The sequence below is a fragment of the Thalia democratica genome, chromosome 5 (assembly GCF_965202585.1).
Source record: "Thalia democratica chromosome 5, ktThaDemo2.hap1.1, whole genome shotgun sequence".
In the NCBI taxonomy this organism is placed as follows: domain Eukaryota; kingdom Metazoa; phylum Chordata; class Thaliacea; order Salpida; family Salpidae; genus Thalia; species Thalia democratica.
The window spans coordinates 3,182,940-3,204,263 of NC_139169.1; the positions used below are offsets into that span (position 1 = coordinate 3,182,940).

The 21,324-nt window shown below is 25.3% G+C and overlaps 3 protein-coding genes and 1 long non-coding RNA gene across 4 annotated transcripts; 3 read left to right on the forward strand and 1 right to left on the reverse strand.

Moving 5' to 3' along the window:
- Nucleotides 1-1,966: 1,966 nt before the first annotated feature.
- LOC145836147 (uncharacterized) lies at nucleotides 1,967-3,100 on the reverse strand. The gene is made up of 2 exons (XM_082943959.1): nucleotides 2,910-3,100; nucleotides 1,967-2,299 (listed from the first exon to the last, which is right to left on the reverse strand). Exons 1-2 carry the CDS (start codon nucleotides 3,055-3,057, stop codon nucleotides 2,139-2,141), a joined length of 309 nt encoding a protein of 102 aa, XP_082800085.1. The 5' UTR covers nucleotides 3,058-3,100; the 3' UTR covers nucleotides 1,967-2,138.
- Nucleotides 3,101-5,211: 2,111 nt separating this feature from the next.
- Nucleotides 5,212-6,381, forward strand: LOC145836071 (uncharacterized). The gene is made up of 2 exons (XM_082943869.1): nucleotides 5,212-5,410; nucleotides 6,010-6,381. The coding sequence occupies exons 1-2, from the start codon at nucleotides 5,263-5,265 to the stop codon at nucleotides 6,168-6,170; spliced, it is 309 nt and encodes a 102-aa protein (XP_082799995.1). The 5' UTR covers nucleotides 5,212-5,262; the 3' UTR covers nucleotides 6,171-6,381.
- Nucleotides 6,382-10,495: 4,114 nt separating this feature from the next.
- On the forward strand, nucleotides 10,496-12,153 carry LOC145837048 (uncharacterized). The gene is made up of 2 exons (XR_014369903.1): nucleotides 10,496-10,663; nucleotides 11,821-12,153. It is a non-coding gene; the product is annotated as an uncharacterized LOC145837048 (long non-coding RNA).
- Nucleotides 12,154-15,029: 2,876 nt separating this feature from the next.
- On the forward strand, nucleotides 15,030-21,121 carry LOC145835613 (sideroflexin-1-like). The gene is made up of 13 exons (XM_082943287.1): nucleotides 15,030-15,147; nucleotides 15,645-15,717; nucleotides 15,998-16,085; nucleotides 16,619-16,701; nucleotides 17,359-17,411; nucleotides 17,771-17,816; nucleotides 18,291-18,366; nucleotides 19,040-19,125; nucleotides 19,362-19,489; nucleotides 20,435-20,484; nucleotides 20,603-20,652; nucleotides 20,715-20,762; nucleotides 21,025-21,121. Exons 1-13 carry the CDS (start codon nucleotides 15,072-15,074, stop codon nucleotides 21,119-21,121), a joined length of 954 nt encoding a protein of 317 aa, XP_082799413.1. The 5' UTR covers nucleotides 15,030-15,071.
- Nucleotides 21,122-21,324: the final 203 nt, after the last annotated feature.

Here is a 21,324-nt window from a genome sequence, read left to right on the forward strand (position 1 = left end):
AAAGTTTTTGATTGTGTATTATTTTTTGTTTAGATTAAACTCAAACAAATTCAAGGTTGTTAAATTAGTATCAATGAACCATTAACTTTTAATTTGTTTTTATTACATTTTGCAAGTATATTGTACTTTACAGAACTAGTACTTTACTAGTTTCTTTTTCAGAATCATTAGCTGGCTCATAGAAAGCAGATACAATTAAAGTTTATGTTGTTATATAAATATTGGTAAGTGGCCATAAACTACGAGAAAATTTGAAAGTATAATATTTATCATATAGTTGTGATGAAAAAACTTCCATATAAACATTTTTAATTTATATCTATAACCTAGTTTTCATATATATCACATAAGTTTTTTCAACATGTTAAAAGTTGTTAATGTGCATAAAGAATATAAATAAGAAGCTTTTCTTTACTTAAATAAAAATAATCAAAGAAAACATCGTCGAAAGTCTACAGAGCCTAAGCCTGGACTTAAGTTTGTCGTGAGAATTTAAGGAAATATTTATTAATTGTTCTTTTACTTCGCGTCAATAGTTTTGTAATTTACTTAAAACTATTAAAGAAGTTATGGAAAAACTCCTGGAACAAAAAATTAAACTTTATTTGAATGATGTACGACTCGATAACCAAAAATATTTATTCGTGCACCAGGTACTTAACCAAATTTCCTTGAGCGCTTTTTATGTTCTTCAACTAATAGTTTAATTTAAACGTTTTCGATTAAAAAGTCTACAACTATAAATTAACGTTTAATAAAACTTTATTAAAATAAACAGTAAATATTTGTAATTAATAGAGATCGTTGAGCAACCTATGGTCCGCGATGTGTTTCTAAGCTTGAAAATAATTCTTGCAAACAAATAAAACTGTTATTTTATTTAATTAGTTGTTTTATATAATAAGTATTTTGAAATATGCTTTTAGTTCAATAATCAGAAGTGCTTTGTAACTTAACTTTACAGTTTGCATTTAACAAAAGTTTTTTTATGTTTTTAGTTTGTATTTTTTAAATAACATGGGTCACGAAAATTGTTGATTATGACCGGTCTGAAAATTAAATTATCTCGTAAACTTAACCCCTAAAAAAGTTTCCAAATCATGAATTCATTTATACGCGGATCATAAAACTCTCTGGTATCTATATACAAATAGTGATTAAAAAAGAAATTAAATAGTAAAAAAAATTAACTACATCTCACAATTAAATGAGTTTTTAATTAAAATATTGTATTTGTAACAGTATAAAAAGTTTATTTACGATTTTATTATTGTTTTAGCAAAGTTGAATGACATCTTTATAAATTTATTTTATCCAATTTTTAATTCAGTGCCAGAAGGTATAAAATACTTTTAGTTTGATTTTAAAAGTTCTAACTAAGGTTTTTCATAACAAAAGTATTTAAAACTTAACTGTCTTATTACTAGTCAGAAATTTTATTTTAATTAAAGTAAGTTGTATTCAAAGACAAAAACTGTTAGTACAAACTAATTTAACAAAGACATTTTAATAAAACGTTAAGCCTTGTAATTTTTTTATTTGAAATGTAGTACTTAAATACACATTTAATTCAAAGTTGCATCAAACTTAATAATTTTTAATAATTAAATGAGTACAGTTGTATAAAGTGTGGGATATCACCACTAGACAAAACTAATTTTAAACTTTCTATATATTGTTTAATTATTTTTAGCTTTTATAGCTTGTGCTTTGTTTTAATCTAAAACGGGCTAAACTAGTTGAAAGTTTATTCTACACTTTTTTTGATAGCTACTTCGAGATTTACTTTTAAGTTTTGTAACCATTATTTTAATTGGTTAAATCAAATTATCAGATGATGTTATTTCCAAACTCAAGTTTTAACAATTGTGTTTACTATTAACTTATACAAACCTAATCCAAACCATTTTTACATTTGCTTAAGGTAAACATTCTTGACTAATAATGAACATAAAAAACAAAAAACTAAACTTGTCATAGTTTATTTACTTTCAACAAGAATGCAATGAAAACACAAAAAGTTTTGCCAAAATCAAAACAGTTCCAGAAACTATGCAAAAAAAAAAAAAACCGTATTTTAACGTTACTCAAAGACAAAAAATCAAAATTACACTTTTATATTATTTGTTTATTTTTTTTTAACACTTTTCACAAGTGAACATGCACATGGGTTGAACGAAGTAAGCCCACTTGTTGTCGTCTTCACAATATTTCTTCATCTTGTACTTCTGGCACAACGTCAGTTCCTGCCCTCTAGTGTCGCAACCCATACTCCTTGTCGGGTCTTCAGGTTTGCAAGCTGGAAAAATATTTTATTTAAATTATGAGCATTTTCCTGTACAGTTTTCATATTTGAGGTGTTGTTATAAACTTCTGTTTTTTAAGTTTACATTACGCTAAGCAGGTGTGATAAAATCAAAAATATTTATTTTAAAAAAACTCAAATGATGGTTTCTAACTTTGCAAGCTGAGAGAGTATTAATGTAATATAAATGAGTAAGTTTGATAAAAAGAAAATTTGCTTGTGTTATTGTTAATTAAGGGTATTGTTTATAAAAATATGCTTTTTAAAAGCGTACTTCACAAACCGAATATGATAATGTTAATACTACAAAACCAATAAAATTTTTTAGCTTATTTTGATCATTTTAATTATACTAAAACTTGAAGTTCTTACTTTTTCATATTTTCAAATTTAACGCTCACATTACAAAAATTCAAACTTCTGGATTACACGCAGTCACGATAAACTAAATTTACTTCAAAAGTCCTATTCCTCAAAATTAAAATTTAAACTTATTTTTATAAATTCAAAAAACCGAATTGCATTGTTTTACAGTTAATCAGTTAAGATTTTTTGAAAACTTGGTATACTAAATTAAAAAATAAAAACAAAACTTATCACTTACGGACGCATTTTTTCTCCATGGATCCATTTCCGGTCCATTTTACCGCCAGTCCCTGACCTTCTGGACACTCGGTGGGGCTGTCGTGTCCGTCACCGCTTACAATCGAGCATACCAGGGCCAATAGTGCGAAAGTGAATAAAACCTTCATTTTTGTGCTTGTCGTCCGTAAAGTTACAAAACTTATGAATGTTCAGGTTTCGGAGTCAGATGTTTTATACTGAAATTTAATTTGACCCGCGGGCGTTTAATTTTTCTATGATGGTGCAACGTTTTTTGCTACTGTGTCGAAACGCAGTAAAAAAATCATATCTGATCTTGTGCTGTCGAATTAAATATGATATTCTGGTGCTAGTGAGTGAAACTATCAGTATTTTTTCTGATGGTGCAATATATTCAGACCTGATTTAGCTACTGTGGCGCAATATCCTGCTCAAATGTTTTGAATCTGATCATATCAGTGCCTTTGTGTGTGGTCGTACTAGAAAAAACAATTTGTTGCTAGTGAAAAGTGCAATCCACTCAATCTTTTTAATACTGACATTTTTTAAATTAAAGTTTTTGAATTATTACTTCTAGTACGAAGTGTATTAAGACAACTTGCAATTTTATCAATTCAAATCGGCTTTGTTTGTGTTTTTAAGTTACACAAAATATGGTTGCTAGTACTTGGTGCAATATTTTGTGTATTAAGTTGTTATTATGTTGTGATGTCATATTAAATAACAAATTTTAGTGGTTTTTATGTCACACACCATTATTGAATGCTTAATTTAGTACCTAGTGTAGCGATGCTATTTTATTATTATCAAATTTTATAATTAGTGTTTGTTATTGTACATACATTATTTTATTCCAATAATTTTAGCGTTTTGGTACAAGTTTTACTTTAAAAGTGTCTCCCAAACTTAAGCTCAAACTGTACTAGGTTAACAAACTTTCATGTTATATGTAAAAAGTTATTAAAATACTAAACTATTTATTATTACCTAACTATTATTTACTAAATACAAAAATATTGGTAAAAGTGTACAGAGCTTGATTTTGGATTTTTATGTTCCGTGAGACAAGCTCAATAGTAAAGCTCTTTAGTAAATACTAATGACAAAATAGAAAACTGTAAATTTATATTTTTTTATTTTTGTTTTAACCTTAATTATAATAACTTTTTGTTTTATACCATAAAAAACTACGTTTTTAGAAGCTTAAACTCAATTTTTTTAAAATAAGTTGCGATCTGATTGAAATATTCTTTGTGGAGTTTATTACGTAAAAACTGATTTAACGTTTACATAAATAACAAACTTTTAATGTTAGTATAGTTTTTTGAAAAATAAAGACTCTAATCTATTTATTTTAACAAAAGTTTATAGTAGTTGATAAAAAAAACTTGCTTAATGATTGAAAATATAATGCAGAAAAAATATAACTTTTAATCATTAACAATGTTTCAATTTCGTTTTAATTAGGAATGATTAGTTTCAATTTTGTTGTTTAAAACAATAGTCTGAAAACGAAAACAAAGCAAAGTTTTTATTTAAAATATTATACTTACAAAACTTAGTATTTTAAAATGATAATCTGTTAATTAAGTGCAGTTTGTAGTTGGACTTTTGGGTGATTTTTTTTACTAAAAGTTTCGTTTAAACGCTAAAATTATTTGTATAAAGTTGTGTGTACTACATTAACAAAAACTAATTTCAGAGTTTGATAATTTCACTGCACCAAGTACTAGTATTATCACCAAAGAAAAGTCGTATGTAGTAAAAAGCCACTTAAATTTGTCATTGTATATGACATCACGACATAATAATAAGTCAATACACAAATGTTGCACCAAATTCTAGCAACAAAAATGTTGTGTAACACAAAAAGCCGATTTAAACTGATAAATTTCAATTTATCTGACAACACTTCGTACTAGAAGTAATAACTCAAAGTCTTAAATTTAAAACGCTGAATTATCAAAATTAAAAGGATTGCACGTTTCGCTCGCAAAAAATTGTTATTTGAAGCACGACTACACACAAAGACACTGATATAATCAGATTCAAGACATTTGAGCAGGATATTGCGCCACAGTAGCTAAATAAGGTCTGAATATATTGCACCATCAGAAAAAATACTGACAATTTCACTCACTAGCAACAGAATATCATATTTAATTCGACAACACAAGATGAAAACTTAATCAGATATGATTTTTTTCACTGTGTTTCGACACAGTAGCACAAAACATTGCACCATCATAGAAAACTAGACGCCCCCGGGTCAAATTAAATTTCAGTATAAAGCATCTGACTCCGAAACCTGAACATTCATAAGTTTAGTAACTTTACCGACGACAAGCACAAAAATGAAGGTTTTAATCACTTTCGCACTATTGGCCCTGGTATGCTCGATTGTAAGCGGTGACGGACACGACAGCCCCACCGAGTGTCCAGAAGGTCAGGGACTGGCGGTTAAATGGACCGGAAATGGATCTACGGAGAAGAAATGCGTCCGTAAGTAATTTTTTCTTGTATCTGTTTTGTTACAGTGTAATTTTGTAATGATGAAAAATTTGAAATGAATAACTTTCAACGATTGTATATTTCTAAAAAATATTCATTCTTTTAAATTCTGCATAAGCTCGTTAAAGACTTAGTTTTGAGTATCAAGATGTGTAGGATTAAATTAATATAAGTTTTATTTCTCAGAAAGCATGAACTTTTATAGTTTCAATATGTTATTTCAAATAATAGCTTTAAATGTCTGAGACAAGTAAAAGTAATACGTTTAACTTTTTATTCAATTCAAAAACTTAAAAGTAAACTAAGAAAACAAACAGAAAACTTTTTTAGATCTTTTTATTCGTTTTTGTTAAAACATAAACTTCAAAAATTTATGTTTTAGGTGTTAGATGTTTTTATCAACACCTTAGTTTGATAACTAAAAAAATATTATCAACTCATAATTTTTAAACTTTTTTTCTTAATTTATTAAAAAAAAAGTGCAGCTTGCAAACCTTATAAACTTACAAAACAAAAGTTTACACCAACACCTCAAATATGTAAACTGTACAGGAAAATGCTCATAATTTTAAATTTAATTATTTTACCAGCTTGCAAACCAGAAGACCCGACAAGGAGTATGGGTTGCGACACTAGAGGGCAGGAACTGACGTTGTGCCAGAAGTACAAGATGAAGAAATATTGTGAAGATGACAACAAGTGGGCTTACTTCGTGCAACCCATGTGCATGTTCACTTGTGAAAAGTGTTAAAAAGACAACTTAACATTTACTGGTAAAAAAAACAATGTAAAAAGAAGTATTAAAAAAATCTTTTTTTGTTTTTTTTTTTTTGAAAAACGTTAAGATAATGTTTTTTTTTCATAGTTTCTTGAAATTGTGCTGATTATTTTAACTTTTGTAAAGTGTTTTGTTTTTATAATTGGTAATTTTGTTGTATGAAAATAAAGTATGACTTGCTTAATGTTTGCTTTTTTATGTATATAAAGTTTTTAGTCTAGAATTTCAAAAAAAATGGTTTGAACTAGGTATACATAAGTTGATAGTAAACACAACTGTTAAAACTTAAATTTCAAACATAACGACTTCTGATGATTTTATTAAACCGATGAAAAAAATACAAAAGATAAATATAAACCTTGAAGTATAACATAATTGTATAATAAAAGTAAACCATGAAGTTTTAGTTTGTACTCTTCATTTCAAACTTCATCATATTTAATGAAAATTTCAAAAAACATTCCCGAAAGTTGTATCAAGGCTTTTTTTGTCTTTTATTTTAAAACCTCGGAATATTTAGCCTTTTTTTTGAGGGCCAAATATAAATGTTCGCGGGTCAAATTTTTACTTTTAATGGGTTGAATCCCGTTAAAAAAAACTCTAAAAGTTAAATAGTTTGTACAACATTTTCTAAAATGTGCTAAATTGGGTAAAATATAGTAAATAAAATTTTTGGTGTGCATAAATAATTTTTAGTTTGCATATAATTTTGGTGTGCAAAAAACTTTGGCTTGCATAAAACTTTGGTTTGCATAAAATTTTGGTGTGCATAAAACTTTGGTTTGCATAAAATTTTGATGTGTTTAAATTTTGGTGTGCAACATGCATAAGATAGGTTCAAAGTATAATTTAGTTGAATAAAACTTCAATACTTATTTTAAATAAATAAGTTATCTTTAAAACAACAAGTAGTTTATGTGTAAAAACAAAAGCAACTAAAATTATTCAAGTACTTTTTTTTCAGCAAACAAGCTAGATTTTATTTGGCTTCTGTGTTGCAATCTACTGAAAAAATATTAAATCTGATAAATCAGTATTTTGGATTGTCGTATTACACACATAATGTTTTCTTGCTAGATAAATGTTTAGGACGATTTATCAATCTAATCGATGGTGCAATACTTTCAATTTTGACAACTAACTTTTGTTGTCAGGTTAGACACAATTTTAAATTATTGTTTCAAATGTAAATGATATATTTTTTGCTTTTATCAAATTTAATCGGCTTATATTATGTTGTTATACATACAGTTTAAACTTATTGTTGCTCCTACTTTGTGTATTGCAGTATTTCAATAACTTTTCCTCTTAAAGCGTGCAATTAAGCTAATATTAATTTAATCAGTAGCCGTATAAACTAGAAAGTGATTTTAGCTCGTAACAAAATTATTATCTTCATCCAAAAATGTTTTTTTCGAGTAAATTATTCAATTTATTTTAAGCTGACTAAAAAATCAATTGCGTAAAAAACTGTGTTTTCATTTTACTAGTTTCGTATTATACGTTATTAAACATTTAGGCATTAAATTTAATATTTTCATTGTTTTTTAATTCAAATCGTAAGAACAGTTTACAACAGAGCTTTTTTGAAATTCTTCTCTAAAGAAGAGGTATATTGTAGGTGTTTTTACCCTGAGGTCAAAATTGTATGAAGTATTACATATATTGCGCCAAAATATTGTAACCTACATTTATAGTTAAATGTAGAATTGTGATTTAAGCAAAAAATTTTAAATTAAACTAGTTTGAATAACTAGTGCAAGTTTAGAAAAAAATTCATTTGTGGGCCACAATTTCTTTTTTTATGGGTCGCATCCTATTTAAAATTAAAAGATCGTATAATCTAAAAATGTTTGTTGTAGAAATCGCTAAATTATTATTGAAAAAGAACTCTAATGGTGCAAAACTTTTAAAAATGTCCTGAAGATAATAAAAATTTAGTGGTTAAAATTTTGTGTGCACAAAACGTTGGTGTGCAATGTCATAGGATATTTCAAAACAAACTTTAAAATAAATTGTAACTGAATCAAACATTAATACTGATTTTAAGCAAATTAAAATTAGATTAAATACAAAAAAGTAACTTGCGTGTAAATATTTAAAGAGTTAAAATTATTAATCATATTTAATTTGATATTTTTTTATTAGCAAACAAGCTAGTTTTTATTTTGCTTATGTGATGCAATATATTGAAAAAGTATTAAATCTGATTAAATCAGTATTTTGTGTTTTTGTAATACACACAAAACTTTGTTGCTAGATGAAAGTCTGAAACGATTTATCAGTTTTTATCGATGGTGCAACACATTAAACTTTCATAAATTAAATCATTTCAATGTTATTAGGCTACACACAACTTTGAGTTGTCAAATTTAATACGAATAAAATTGATATCACTTGCGATTTTATCAACTTTGATCGGCTTATTTTATGTTTTTGTTATACACACGATTTCAACTTATTGTTACTTCTGTCTTGTGTAATGCACTTTTTCAATAACTTTTCCTCTTAAAGCGAGCATTTAAGTTAATATTAAGTTAATTTAAATCAGTACTGTTTTAAAAGCCATTTAAACTGGACAGTAACTGGTAACGAAATTATAAACTTCAATTAAAAATAATCTTTTATCAGTGAATATTTCAGTTTTCTTATTTAAACTAAAAACTTTATTCAGTAGAAAATAAGTGTTTTTTTTAATAGTTTTTAATTGTAACGTTGTTAAACATTTAAGTAGTAAATTAAACATTTTAACTATTTTTCAGTTCATATTCTAATAACAATTTTTCTTCAAAAAATGGTATATTGTAGGTGTTTTTACCCTGAGGTTAAAATTGTATGATATATCAGATATATTGCGCCAAAATATTGAAAGATTGATTTTAAAGTTTTTTGTATAAGTTAAAAACGATGGACTTTGGACTACTAAATAAGTTGAATTAAAACTACAACTAATCATAGTTAGCAAAACCATTTGGTTTACTATTACTTGAAGCCTTTAAAAAAATTTCTATGTAGTCCAAAATTATTACATACGAAAATATATGAAATTTGTTACACTCTAAAAACAATCTCATTTTTAATTTGTTGTGTCGTAGTTTTACGAGTAGAAAAAAAACTAAATATCAGTTTTATCGTGACGATATGTTATTAAAGGTTAAACTTAAATTCCCTTTACATAATATCATGTTTCTAATATTTCACTGTATACCGAAATAACTTGCCCTTTAATTATCTGGGCAAGTTCATTCAATATCGTCAATAAAAATGTTTCAAATGTGCATATTTTATTAATAGACAAATAACATATCAGTTACGCATTAATGTTTACTTAACTAACTTATTTTTAAAGAATAGGTGTTTATGTCTAAATTTGTAATAATTGTTAGTATGAATTTGTACTATATTGTCTAACATAAAATGTGTGTTTGAACAATTTAAAACATTTTTTTGAAAAGTCTGTTGCAAATCTGGTTTAAAAAGTTATATAAAGTTTACTACAACAAAAATTAATTAACCACTGATTTAAATCATTTAAATTTCTTGAACTAAAAGTTTCTTAATCAAATGTTTGTTGTTATATAAGCTTTTGTTACTCGAAGAAATTACATTTAAGTTACTTAAATTTAAATTAAATTCTACTTTGTACAGGTAGATTGAATTTAAATTCACGACAAATAATACTTTACAGAACTTATAATTTTATATATATAATAAAGATACTGCTTTAACTAGTTTAACTTATTATTTATTTACATTCACTAGAAATTTTGACTAAATTATGTTATGAAAAATTGCATTTAAACAAGATTTTAAAAACATATATCGTGAGTTTTACAGTAAATAAAGTTACTCTTATAAAAAAACATTGTGTATAAAGCAGTGTGAATAGATGAGGTACTAGTGATAGCATGAAAGCTAACAATATTTAAACAGTAAGATTATTTTTGCGTACATTAAGTCTACACAAAAAATAAAATCAAGATTAAATCGTTTTCGTTTCAACTTTGACAAATCCGGTTGTCTTGACAGAATGCTAAATTAAAATCAAGCTGAAGCAGTTGTAAACTGTGTAGTGAAAAATATTGCACTAATCAACGGAAATAGTTATATCAAAACGTGTGCAAAACAACAACAAAACACAGATTTATTAAAACATCATATAACTTGTACCATTGCACCATCGTTGTAAATTCAAAATTTGTTCAAAATATTGCGCCATCCGAAAAAATCAGATGCCCTCAGGTCAAGATAGATATCAAGTATATAATCTCTGAAGTTGAAATCAATATTCAGAAGTTTTGTAACCGACGGAAGACAAGCACAAAAAATGAAGGTTTTATTCACTTTCGCACTATTGGCCCTGGTATGCTCGATTGTAAGTGGTGACGGACACGACAACCCCACCACGTGTCCTGAAGGTCAGGGACTGGCGAGAAAAACCGGAAATGGAGGATCTGTTTGTGTGGGTTAGTGTTGTTTTTAATACATTTATTTTTTGTTATTTTGAACAAAATTTTAATTAAATTTAGAGTTGAAGTAAAATTTGTTAAGTATATATGGTATTAATATAAATCATAAGCAACTTTAATAAAAACTTTTATTACCTTTTAATATTTTTCATTTACTTTATTTACAGTTAAATATTCCTTGTTTATCATTTTTAAAGATAAAAAGTAAGTATTTCAAATTAAGCATCAATTGCGATAAAGTGAAGCTTTTAAAGTTTATTTGAGTAATCACTAAGTTAAAAATCTAGAGAAAATTTATTTTTAAAACTTGTTTGTATAACTACTTAAATTGTTGTTTTCGTTTTTAGTATATTGCACAAACATTTAATTTATAACTTTTGTAACATTTAAAAGTATAACTTTAAGTTTTTTCACAACAAAACTTTTAACCTTAACAACTTAAAGAGTACCAAAAGAGTAAAATAAGTTACATTAATCGATTTTTACCAAAAAGTAGTTATATAAATATCGTCTATTTCAGATAAACAATAAAAACCAACTAAGATTTTTGTAGTTAGAAACTTTACTTTTTGTAAACTCATTTACACGTGGAATTCATTTTCCAAAATTGAATAAAAAAAACTCTTATAAAAGCAACTAGTGATAACAATTTTCGCGAATTTGTACAAATTTATAAGTGAATTTGTTAATATAATTTATGTTGAATGTTACCCTAGGGTAAACGTACAGCTGTATTTCACCTCTGTTTACCATAAACAAGCGCAAACTTTAAAGTTTTGTAAAATATGTAGTTTGACTTATAGAGATTTTTTATTTGAATAGTCTATGAAAAGTCATAAGTGTACAAAATTCTTAATACACAAATATATATTAACAAATAAAAGTTATTTTGTATCTTTTTGAATTTTTGACGGACTTTAGTTGCGATATTTTTTAAGTCCTAATTCTTATATTTATAATTTAAGTTTGTTTTTTGCCAATTTAAAACATATAAACGAAACATCGCGAATCTAGAACTAACGCTTTAATAACCACTTTCTACAAACTAGTAACTGTAATTTGTAAAAATTATATGTGATATATTTTTCAGCTTACAAACAGTTTTTGAATATATAACTTTTAATAAAGTTTTGTAAAATGATATTTTTCAACAGACTGTGTAGACGACGACCAAAGCCCGGCTACCAGCTGCAGCGGAAAGAAACAAACGAAATGCGAGCTTTGGAGCGGACAGGGGTATTGTAGTGACACCAGCAGATACGCTTACATCGTGCAGCCAAGATGCCCCTACATGTGCGGAATTTGCACTAAATAATTTGTTTTGTTAATTATATATCTTTTGGAAATTACAAAGAGTTCTAATAAGTTGTTTTGTGTTATTGTACCGGTCGAAGTCTTCCTTTTTTAAACTTTATTTTGTAGTCGTCTTGTTTTTAAAACGTTATCGTTTTATCGTATTACGTTTATTGAATAAACTTAACTTCGAATATGTTTTGCACTTTTTAATTAAACTATCAAGTTTATTTTAAAATACATTTTTGAAAAAATGATCACAGAACGCTCTTGTATTAAACTTAGACAAACTTTACTTAGTTTAAACGCTGTTTAAAAAAAATTGAATAAAAAGTAATTTACAACATTAATAATTAAGTCAGCTATTTTAAGTATAAACAGTTTAACAAAGTATGAAACGTTATTTAATACAGAGTTAAATCGTAAATTAAATACTTTTATATCAAATAATTGTTTAACAGAAACGTTTCTTTTAAATCAACTAGTTCATATGAATCCCATATTTAGCTTATTAAAGAATTACAAATAAATTTCTTCTTTGAGAATTCTACTATTGTTTTATATGCAAACTTAAAATGCTTAAGACGTCGTTATAAATATAAAAAACTAAATATCTAAATAAAACGACAAATAGTATGCTAAAATTAAAAGATAATGATCAGAAAGCTTTACTTTAGTGAACTATAAAGTTTTTTACGATAATGAGACGAAAAAACTTTAAGTTTTTGTAAATTCTTTATTTTTTCTTTACTTTATCAAGAAAGTATAGCGTACAAAATTAAGTAATAAATTTATAATAACAGTTTATATTGTTTACTATTTACAGCAGTTGAAATTTAGTTTTTTAAAATAAAAATACTTTTATAAATTCTCTATACTAAACTCTGAATAAGTTTTAACATATATATTTTATTGCAAATGCATAACCACTTATTTAAAAAGTTTAAACCATGCAAGCATTAAAAACTCTATTGTTTATTGAACGAAAATAAAAGCGCTCAAATATTTGGTCCAAGGACCTGGTGTACGAAAAAACCTTTCGGTTATCGAGTCATACACCAGGATACAGTTTAAAGTCATGTCCAGGACAAAAATTTAAACTTATGTTTAAAAACTTACAACGAACGAATTAAAAAGAAGCTATAAAACTTTTTTTTAAACCATAAGATCAAAAGCTTTGTTTTTTACCTTCTCGAAAAATTTGGTGTAATTTTTTTACGATTATTTGCAAAAAAATAAAACAGTTTTATCAGTAATACATGGTATATACTTTTTTAGTTCTGATAAAATTGTTTATTGTTCTGTAAATATTTTTTATGTTAGTATTTTTGTTAGGACTGTTTTACACAGTTAAACTTAAAAACTTTTGTTCCATTAAAATTTAATAGACTTATAAAACGTAGTTTTAAAAAGCTTTTGTAAAGCTAAAATAAAGTAAGCTAATATCCTGAAAACCTTTTGCATAATTTTTGTTTTAATAGCTTTCTTTACTTTTCAAAAAGTTTTTATTTTATTCTACGTAATCTTACTCTAAAAATATTCTCTAAATGCTATAAAGCCAGTGAGAATTTTTAAAAGGAATACTTTTATACTATAAAAACAAAACAATTCTTGCAAAAAAGTTACAAAATAAAAATAAGTTTACTCCTTCAACAAATTGATAACATTAAAGGATAAACATGTAAATATGCTTAATGATCATAATTTCCAAATGATTTGCTAAAAAAAAGAAAAAAACACAAATGAGACAATTGATAAGTACGTTGGAATTACTATTAGTTAAGTTTGCATTCTAATTTACAAATTTCAAATGACTAAAACAAAAACTTTGCTATGTAGTACTTATTTAATTATATACTACTATTTTACTAAACAAAATTTAATGAATGTGTTTTAAACGACAAAGCTTATAAAGCAGTTATTTAAAAAATAAAAAATATTTTACAGAGTTTAAAAATGTTTCTTGTTTCAATGTACACAAGTAGCAATTTATGCAACAGTCAACTTTATTTTTAAACTTTTATACAACGTTTTTAAACAGATAAAGTAAAAGTACTTTCTTTATTGAGAAGCAACTCTACTTGTAAACATTTTGTTTATTTTTTTTTGTTTAACTTAAAAATAAAATGTTTATACATATCCACATTTTTATGTTTTAGTTTAACTAGCTTAAACAATAAACATTTTACAGCTATATTTTTTTAACTTTTGAAAAATAGTTTGCTTTTGTATTGAAGTATACCACTTAAAAACTCAGTCGATCAGTTAATCATTTACTACTTGATTGCTTTCTATTTTAAGCGGCAATACAGTTATATTACATAACAGCTAGTTTAATTACCGACTAACATTTTTGAAAAGCAGTAAAATTTCTAGTTTGAATTGCAGTCTGTAATGTCCTACATAGTTGAACAGCTAGTTTAAGTGTACGTTTTACTAAAGAGATGTTTTTAGTTTAATTTTGCTTTTAGATTAGCTTGAATTAATAAAAAACTTATGCAGTATAAACTATGAATTTAAATTACTTGAAAATTTGTCATAAGATGGTTATTCAAAATTAAGTTATAACATGAAAAATTTACTGAAACATTTTAGTAATAATATACAAAAAAATTCAAACAAGTATAAAGCTTTTTTGTTTTAGTTACACAAACTTTAGCTCCAAGCTTTAAATAACTTTTTAAAAACTAACCTTTAATGAAACAAAATCTTTACGTTTTTATTTTACTTACTGGTTTAAACATTTTGTATTGGGTTCTGTGTAGTAAATATACTTTAAACAGCTAGAGTTATGCAACAAACTTTTAGCATAATATATATGAATTCCTTTTAATATTTAAAATTTTTATTGTCTTATAAGTATGCTATAGTTAATTTTAAAAAATCTTTAAAAGTAGTTATAAAATAACAATCTTAACACATTTTATTGTTTTTCACAAAGTTTAAACATGTTTTCATGGCCACAGTTGTACTTTAATTTATAATAAATAAGGTTATCTTGTTTGTTATTTATAACAGTATACTGTATGAAAGTGTTTAAAAATCTACTATCTATCTAATTATCGTAGAACTTAACAATTTTTAAAATTAATTTAAACTATTTTAAATAATTATGGACAAAGTCGACTTATCAAAGCCGAAATGGGACCAAAATACTTATCTGGGGAGAGCGAAGCATTTTCTATTTGGTGAGAATAAAGTTTTATAGGCTTTTATTTTACGCAGTTTATCTTTTTCTACATAGAAAAAAAATAAATTTTTTATAAAAGTGATTTAAAAGTAAGTTTGTTTATATAAAATGTATAACACATATGATTAATATTTTATCAGCACTAAGAAAAAAATAAAATGTATAGATACCTCTAATACTTATTTAAGAAAATAATCTAAGATTTTAAACAATTTATTTAAGTTCTAGTTGCACAAATACTTTACTGTTATTCTTATTATTTATCAGTTGACGCATATAAAAAAAAGCTTAAAATATTATTTATTTTTATGTAAAACTGTTTTAAATAACTGAAATTTAATAAACTCTTGGTTAGCTTTCTTTAAAAACGTAAACTTTTTTGTTTAAATATTGGAATATTTTAAATGTAAATTGTAGACATCTTTTATAAAGCGACGTCAAAGTATGATAAAACTTTTTTGTTAAATACATTATAATAATGTTTTATTTTTTCAGTGACAAACCCGTTAAACCTACTACTGACTTCAAAAGATTTGGATAATGCAAAAGAACTTGTCGAACAGCATATGTTAGTCTAAATAAACAAATAAATAAAAATGTTTTTAAAGTACTATTTAGAACCGTTTTTAAAAAAACAATAAAAATCACAGTAACTTTTATATTAAATTTTCTTCCTTATAATACTAAGTGCAACTTCTGATATTAAGATAACAACCAATTTACTAACACTAGCTTATACGAAGTAAAATAAGTTAAATTCAGTTTTTTAGAATTTGTAAGCTACCAGGTGTGGTAAAGTATTTGCTAAGATTAACCTAATTGGAAACAAATCTCAACTATTTTTTTAGGATGGGTAAAACCCCCCAAGGAGTAACTGAAAATGACTTATGGAGGGCGAAATACAGATATGACAGCGCGTTTCACCCCGATACTAAGGTAGTTCTTTGTTTAAGAAATTATCTATATTTTTACTTTTAAAGTTTAGACAGTATTATTCATAATACGACTGCTCGTTTAATCTTGATACTCAGGTTTGTTTAAATTATCATTTATTAATTTAATTTCTACTTAAAATCAACTAATATAAGGCAGTTAAAAAAACTATCATAACAAACGTTTACTTACATGTTTGTGTTTTTTACCCTGATACAAAATTGCTGTTGCGTTTAGTAATTTTCTTGTTTTTATTTAACTATTTTTTACATTTATTAATTACGATACCGAGGTTAGTTGTCATCTTATTTATTTGTTTGTTTTTGATTTAAAATGTTGTTTGTTATTTTCAACCAGATACCAAGTATATTATCTTTTATCTTCAAATGATTTTTTTTGCATTTGTTTATTAATTATTGTTTTTGTTATTTATTATTTTTAGGAAAAGGTGTTCTTTTTTAGGACGAATTGGTGCTATAGTACCAGCTAATTGTAATCAATTATATTATAGTTAATCATATTGTTATTATTTTTAGGAGAAAATGTTCTTCTTGGGCAGAATGAGTGCGATAGTTCCAGCTAACATGCTTATATCTGGTTGCATGCTTGCTTTTTACAAGTTTGTTTATTATATATTTATTTACTATTATACACATGTTTGTTTTTTTATTTAGCTCGTTTTTGTGTTGTTTTTAATTTTCATTTTCGTTAAAGTTTCAGCTGTAACTTGATCTGCGCTATTTTTCTATAAGTTAGTTAATTATATATTTATAACTTGGTTTCTACACATCTTTTTTTCTTTAAATTAACACAACTTGCTTTTTTACTGTTTTAATGCATAATTTTTATTACCAGCTATAAATGTATGTATGCTGCTTTTTACGAGTTTGTTTTTTTATTATAAACAACTTTTTTTACTGATTTTAAGCTTTAAATAGTAAGGTTTTTTATAATATGCATTACGTTTATTAATAACTGTCTCTTTAATACATACACTTTATTTTAAAAAAAACTAAATAACGTATATACATTAAAGAGACAAATGTGATACGTATAAATTAAGTCGAAGTCTAACAAAAACATTTTGTTAATTTTCTAAACTTTTGAAATATTATCAAGTCCAAGTTATTAATCAATATAAATCCAAAATAAAACTGTTTTTAGAGCACACAACTAGTTTAAAACATAAATAAATGTTTTACCTTCAATAACTTAAGTGGCACCTAGTTTATTTGATTTTGTTTTTTTTAATAAATATGATATTTTCTTAAAACAGATCAACTCCAGCAGTTATATTTTGGCAGTGGTTCAATCAATCTTTTAATGCAGGTATCAATTGATTATTGTGTTTTTTATCTTAAAATTTAAAACTAAATTAATTACTTATATTTTAATGCAGGTATCAATTAATCATTGTGTTTTTTATCTTAAAAATTAATGATTAAGCAGATATTAGTTAGTGATTGTTAAATTTTTTTTTTATATCTAAAATCAATAAATGTAAATATATAATGTAATTAATGCAGGAATTAGTTAGTTTATTATTATTTGTTTGTTTGTTTGTTTTGTATATTTTGAAAAAAATTAATATCAATGACCATTATTTTAATGAACGTATGAATTAGTTGTTTTAGCTTTTTTAATATATTTAAAACAAACAAATACTAATTAACAATATTTTAATGCAGGAATTAATTACACTAATAGAAGTGGAGACGCTGATATTTCTACCGAGTTTGTTTATTTTGTTGTTATAAAGTTATCATACTTTTTATCATCTTGCTATTTCATCTTAAGTTTTCATATTTAAATTACAGTTAAAGGGCCCTACAGACAGAAACGTAGTTTTATTTATAGAATCAATTTAAAAAACCTCAACATTTTATTAGTATAAAAAGTTTTCGTTTAAAAAAAAAACAAGTATTGTTAATGTTTTTACAAAAACAACATGCCCTAAGAATTAAGTAATTTTAACAATTAAACGTGTTTTAAAAACGAAAACTCATATTTTAGTGACTTACAGTTTTTTAAAAAATGTAAAGTTCATCTGAGAAATCTAAGTAAATTTCAAGAAGGTTTTTAAGCAATATAAACGTTTAGAAAAATTTTTACTTGAGACTGATACTTTTTACTTAAAAAAGGAATATATTATATCAAAACCAAAAACAATATTTTAAAAATTATTACAAGTAACATTCCTTTTCACAGAAAACTGGCCCAAGTGTACGTAGCAGCTACATCGGGGGCAGTTATTACAGCCTTGTCACTTAAAAGAGCTGCTAAGGTTTGTGACGTAACAATGTTTTGGTTTATGACGTAATAATATGGTATTTAAAACTTGTTTATCCTTGGTTTTAAGTGTAAGCAAGTTAATTGTTAGTACATTTTTTATATTTGTAATTTATGTTTTACCTTATGCAAGTTCAAATATACTTTCTTTGTTTTAGCTAAAGTTTGAATAAAGTATTATTATTGATATTAAAAAACTCAAATCTTATACAAAATCAATTAGAATTTACTAAAACATATAAATTCGTTAAACACATTATATAACATATAAGTAGCTTTTTAGCTTTTGTTGCATTTACGACTTCACTGTTGGTATTTTCCATTTGATTAAAAAAAATTTAAATAAACTTTATAGACCGATCTCTTTTAGAAAATTTTTCTTTTTTTTAAATAGAATAACAATTGAACATTAATTAGCTCTGAAAATACTTTAATGTTTATAATAACAAAACTTTTATGTCCAAGGATTTTTATCAATAAAAAACAGCGAAATATTTGATTAGAATTATAACGGCAAATCTCAAAATCGTACTATTTCTTGTTTATTGAGAGTAAACAAATCAAACTTTTAACAATTTTGGAGCTACTATATATAATTATTTTAAGTAACACTTTATTACAAATTTATAATCCTAAGAAGAAAAAGAACAAAGTATATTGTTTTACAGAAAATGCCCCCATTAGTAGCAAGATTTGTTCCTTTTGCCGCAGTGGCTGCCGCTAATTGCATTAATATTCCATTGATGAGATCTAAGTTTATTTTCCTTATATTTATAATTTATGTTTAGTAAATACTATGTAAATAGTTGTACAAGTATTGTTTTGATGCGATCAAAGTACGTTTATTTATATAAATATTAATTTACGAAGGATTATGTAGTTAGTTGCTCACTAATATTTCATTCAAAAATACTTCAATGTTCTTTAAAACTATAGTTTAAAGTTAAAGTTTATAGTTTTGTGTTTTTCAAAATAAAACTAATCTTGCAGTGAAATCCAGAACGGAATCCCAATAAAATCAGAGTGTGGAGAAATTGTAGGAAGTTCTTCAAATGCAGCAAAAACGGCAATAAGTCAAGTTGTGTTGAGCAGAATTTCTATGGCAGTTCCTGGGATGTGTTAGTAAATGTTATAAATAAATAAAAAGTTATAATAACTGTATGTAAATAAGCCAAGTTGTAATTAGTACAGTTTTTATAGCAGCACTTGGAATGTGTGTCAAATTTTTTTGAGTAGAACAGTGCTTCTGAAATAAGGTTCCGCGACGCCTCTCAGGGGTTCCGCGAAGCGTTTCGAAATTTAAAAAAGAACATTTATTTAATTAAATATTTTATGTAAAATTAAAATTATGGGTTCCGCGGAAAAGTTGAACTTTGGAAAAGGGTTCCGCCACTACAAAAAGGTTCAGAAGCACTGGAGTAGAATATATATGGTTGTACTAGGAATGTATTTGTTATTCGTTAATGAATAAGTCAAGTTGTTTTAATAGAACTTCATGGTTGTTCCTGGAGTTTGTTAATGTTTATCCATTGAAAATGTTTAAATTAAATAATAAAAAAGTCAAGTTTTGTTGAGTAGGGTTTCAACAGAAATTTTTACGTACTTACTACAAATAAATGAAACAAATAAAAAAGTCAAGTTTGATTTTTGATTCAAACAAATAGTCAAAACTTGAATATACTGGTTTTATTATTAATAATTGTAATTTTTTTGTTTAATAGTTTGTAGAGTAATTTAAAAACTAAAATTTTGTTTTATAATATTATGGTTTTTATAGATTTTCGTGTAGTTACGTTTTATCGTTAGTTTAATATGTACTTTTAAATTTTAAGATAAATAAAAACATTTAAATTAATTTGTTTATAGGCATAAATTTCTTACTTATCATGATTTTACTGAATGTTCGAACTCTTATTCAGTTTTAATAAACTAGTCACAAAAAAACGATTTAAATAAACAAAAGCTATGTCAAATGATGAATAGCAGAACTTTTTAAACCTTATTAAGTTCAAATAAAAAAATTATATTGACATTTATTAAACTTTTTTTTTTTTTTTCAACAGTTATTCCACCCATAATAATGGAAAAAAAGTACACAAAAGAATTACTGAAGGTCAGTTTTACTTAAAGATTTAAACAAACATTTTAGTAACAAAAATCATATTGGTTGACTAATTTATGAATAAACAAATATTTATCAATACAAAAGTTTAATTTTGTTTGTTTTACAGAAACGTCCTTACTTAAATCTACCAATCCTAGTCTTTCTAGTCGGATTTTTGTGAGTTTTTTTTTGATGAATAAGGTTTCCAAATATATTTTTTTAATTTTTTTGTTTTTCAGCTCCTGTTTCGCAACACCACTGTGCTGCGCCTTTTTCCCCCAAGAAAGGTTTGTTTTTAAATTGTACTTTTTTAATTGAAACACACAAATATATAAACGTTGCTGTTTGAATTAGATCAAACTAAAATGATTATCTTCTATGCGTAACGTTTATGTTGTACACAATAAGTTTGTACAATAAAATTTTTGTTGTTTAAAAATAAAAATATGTAAAATCGTTGTCGTTGTAGTTATCGGAAAACCATAGAATATTAGAAAGTTTTCAAAGTGTTACTTATGATTACAACTTAAATTAATAATTGTTGCTCAGTTCACTGAAAACAAGTTCCTTGGAAGCTGGAGTTCAAGAACAGGTTAAAAGAGTCGACAGCAAAATTGACAGGGTTTATTTCAACAAAGGACTATAAAATATTTTATTAATCATATATTTATTAAGAATAAATACATTAGTATAAAACTTCAGTGCAAACTTTGGATTTGTAATAACTTGTAATTTAATTCTTGATTAACACTTTTTATTTTAAAATATTTAAAACAAACCGTTATATTTCAAGTAAGCTTGCAAAATCTTTAGTTTTTTAGTATGTAATACAATTCTTTATTATTTTCA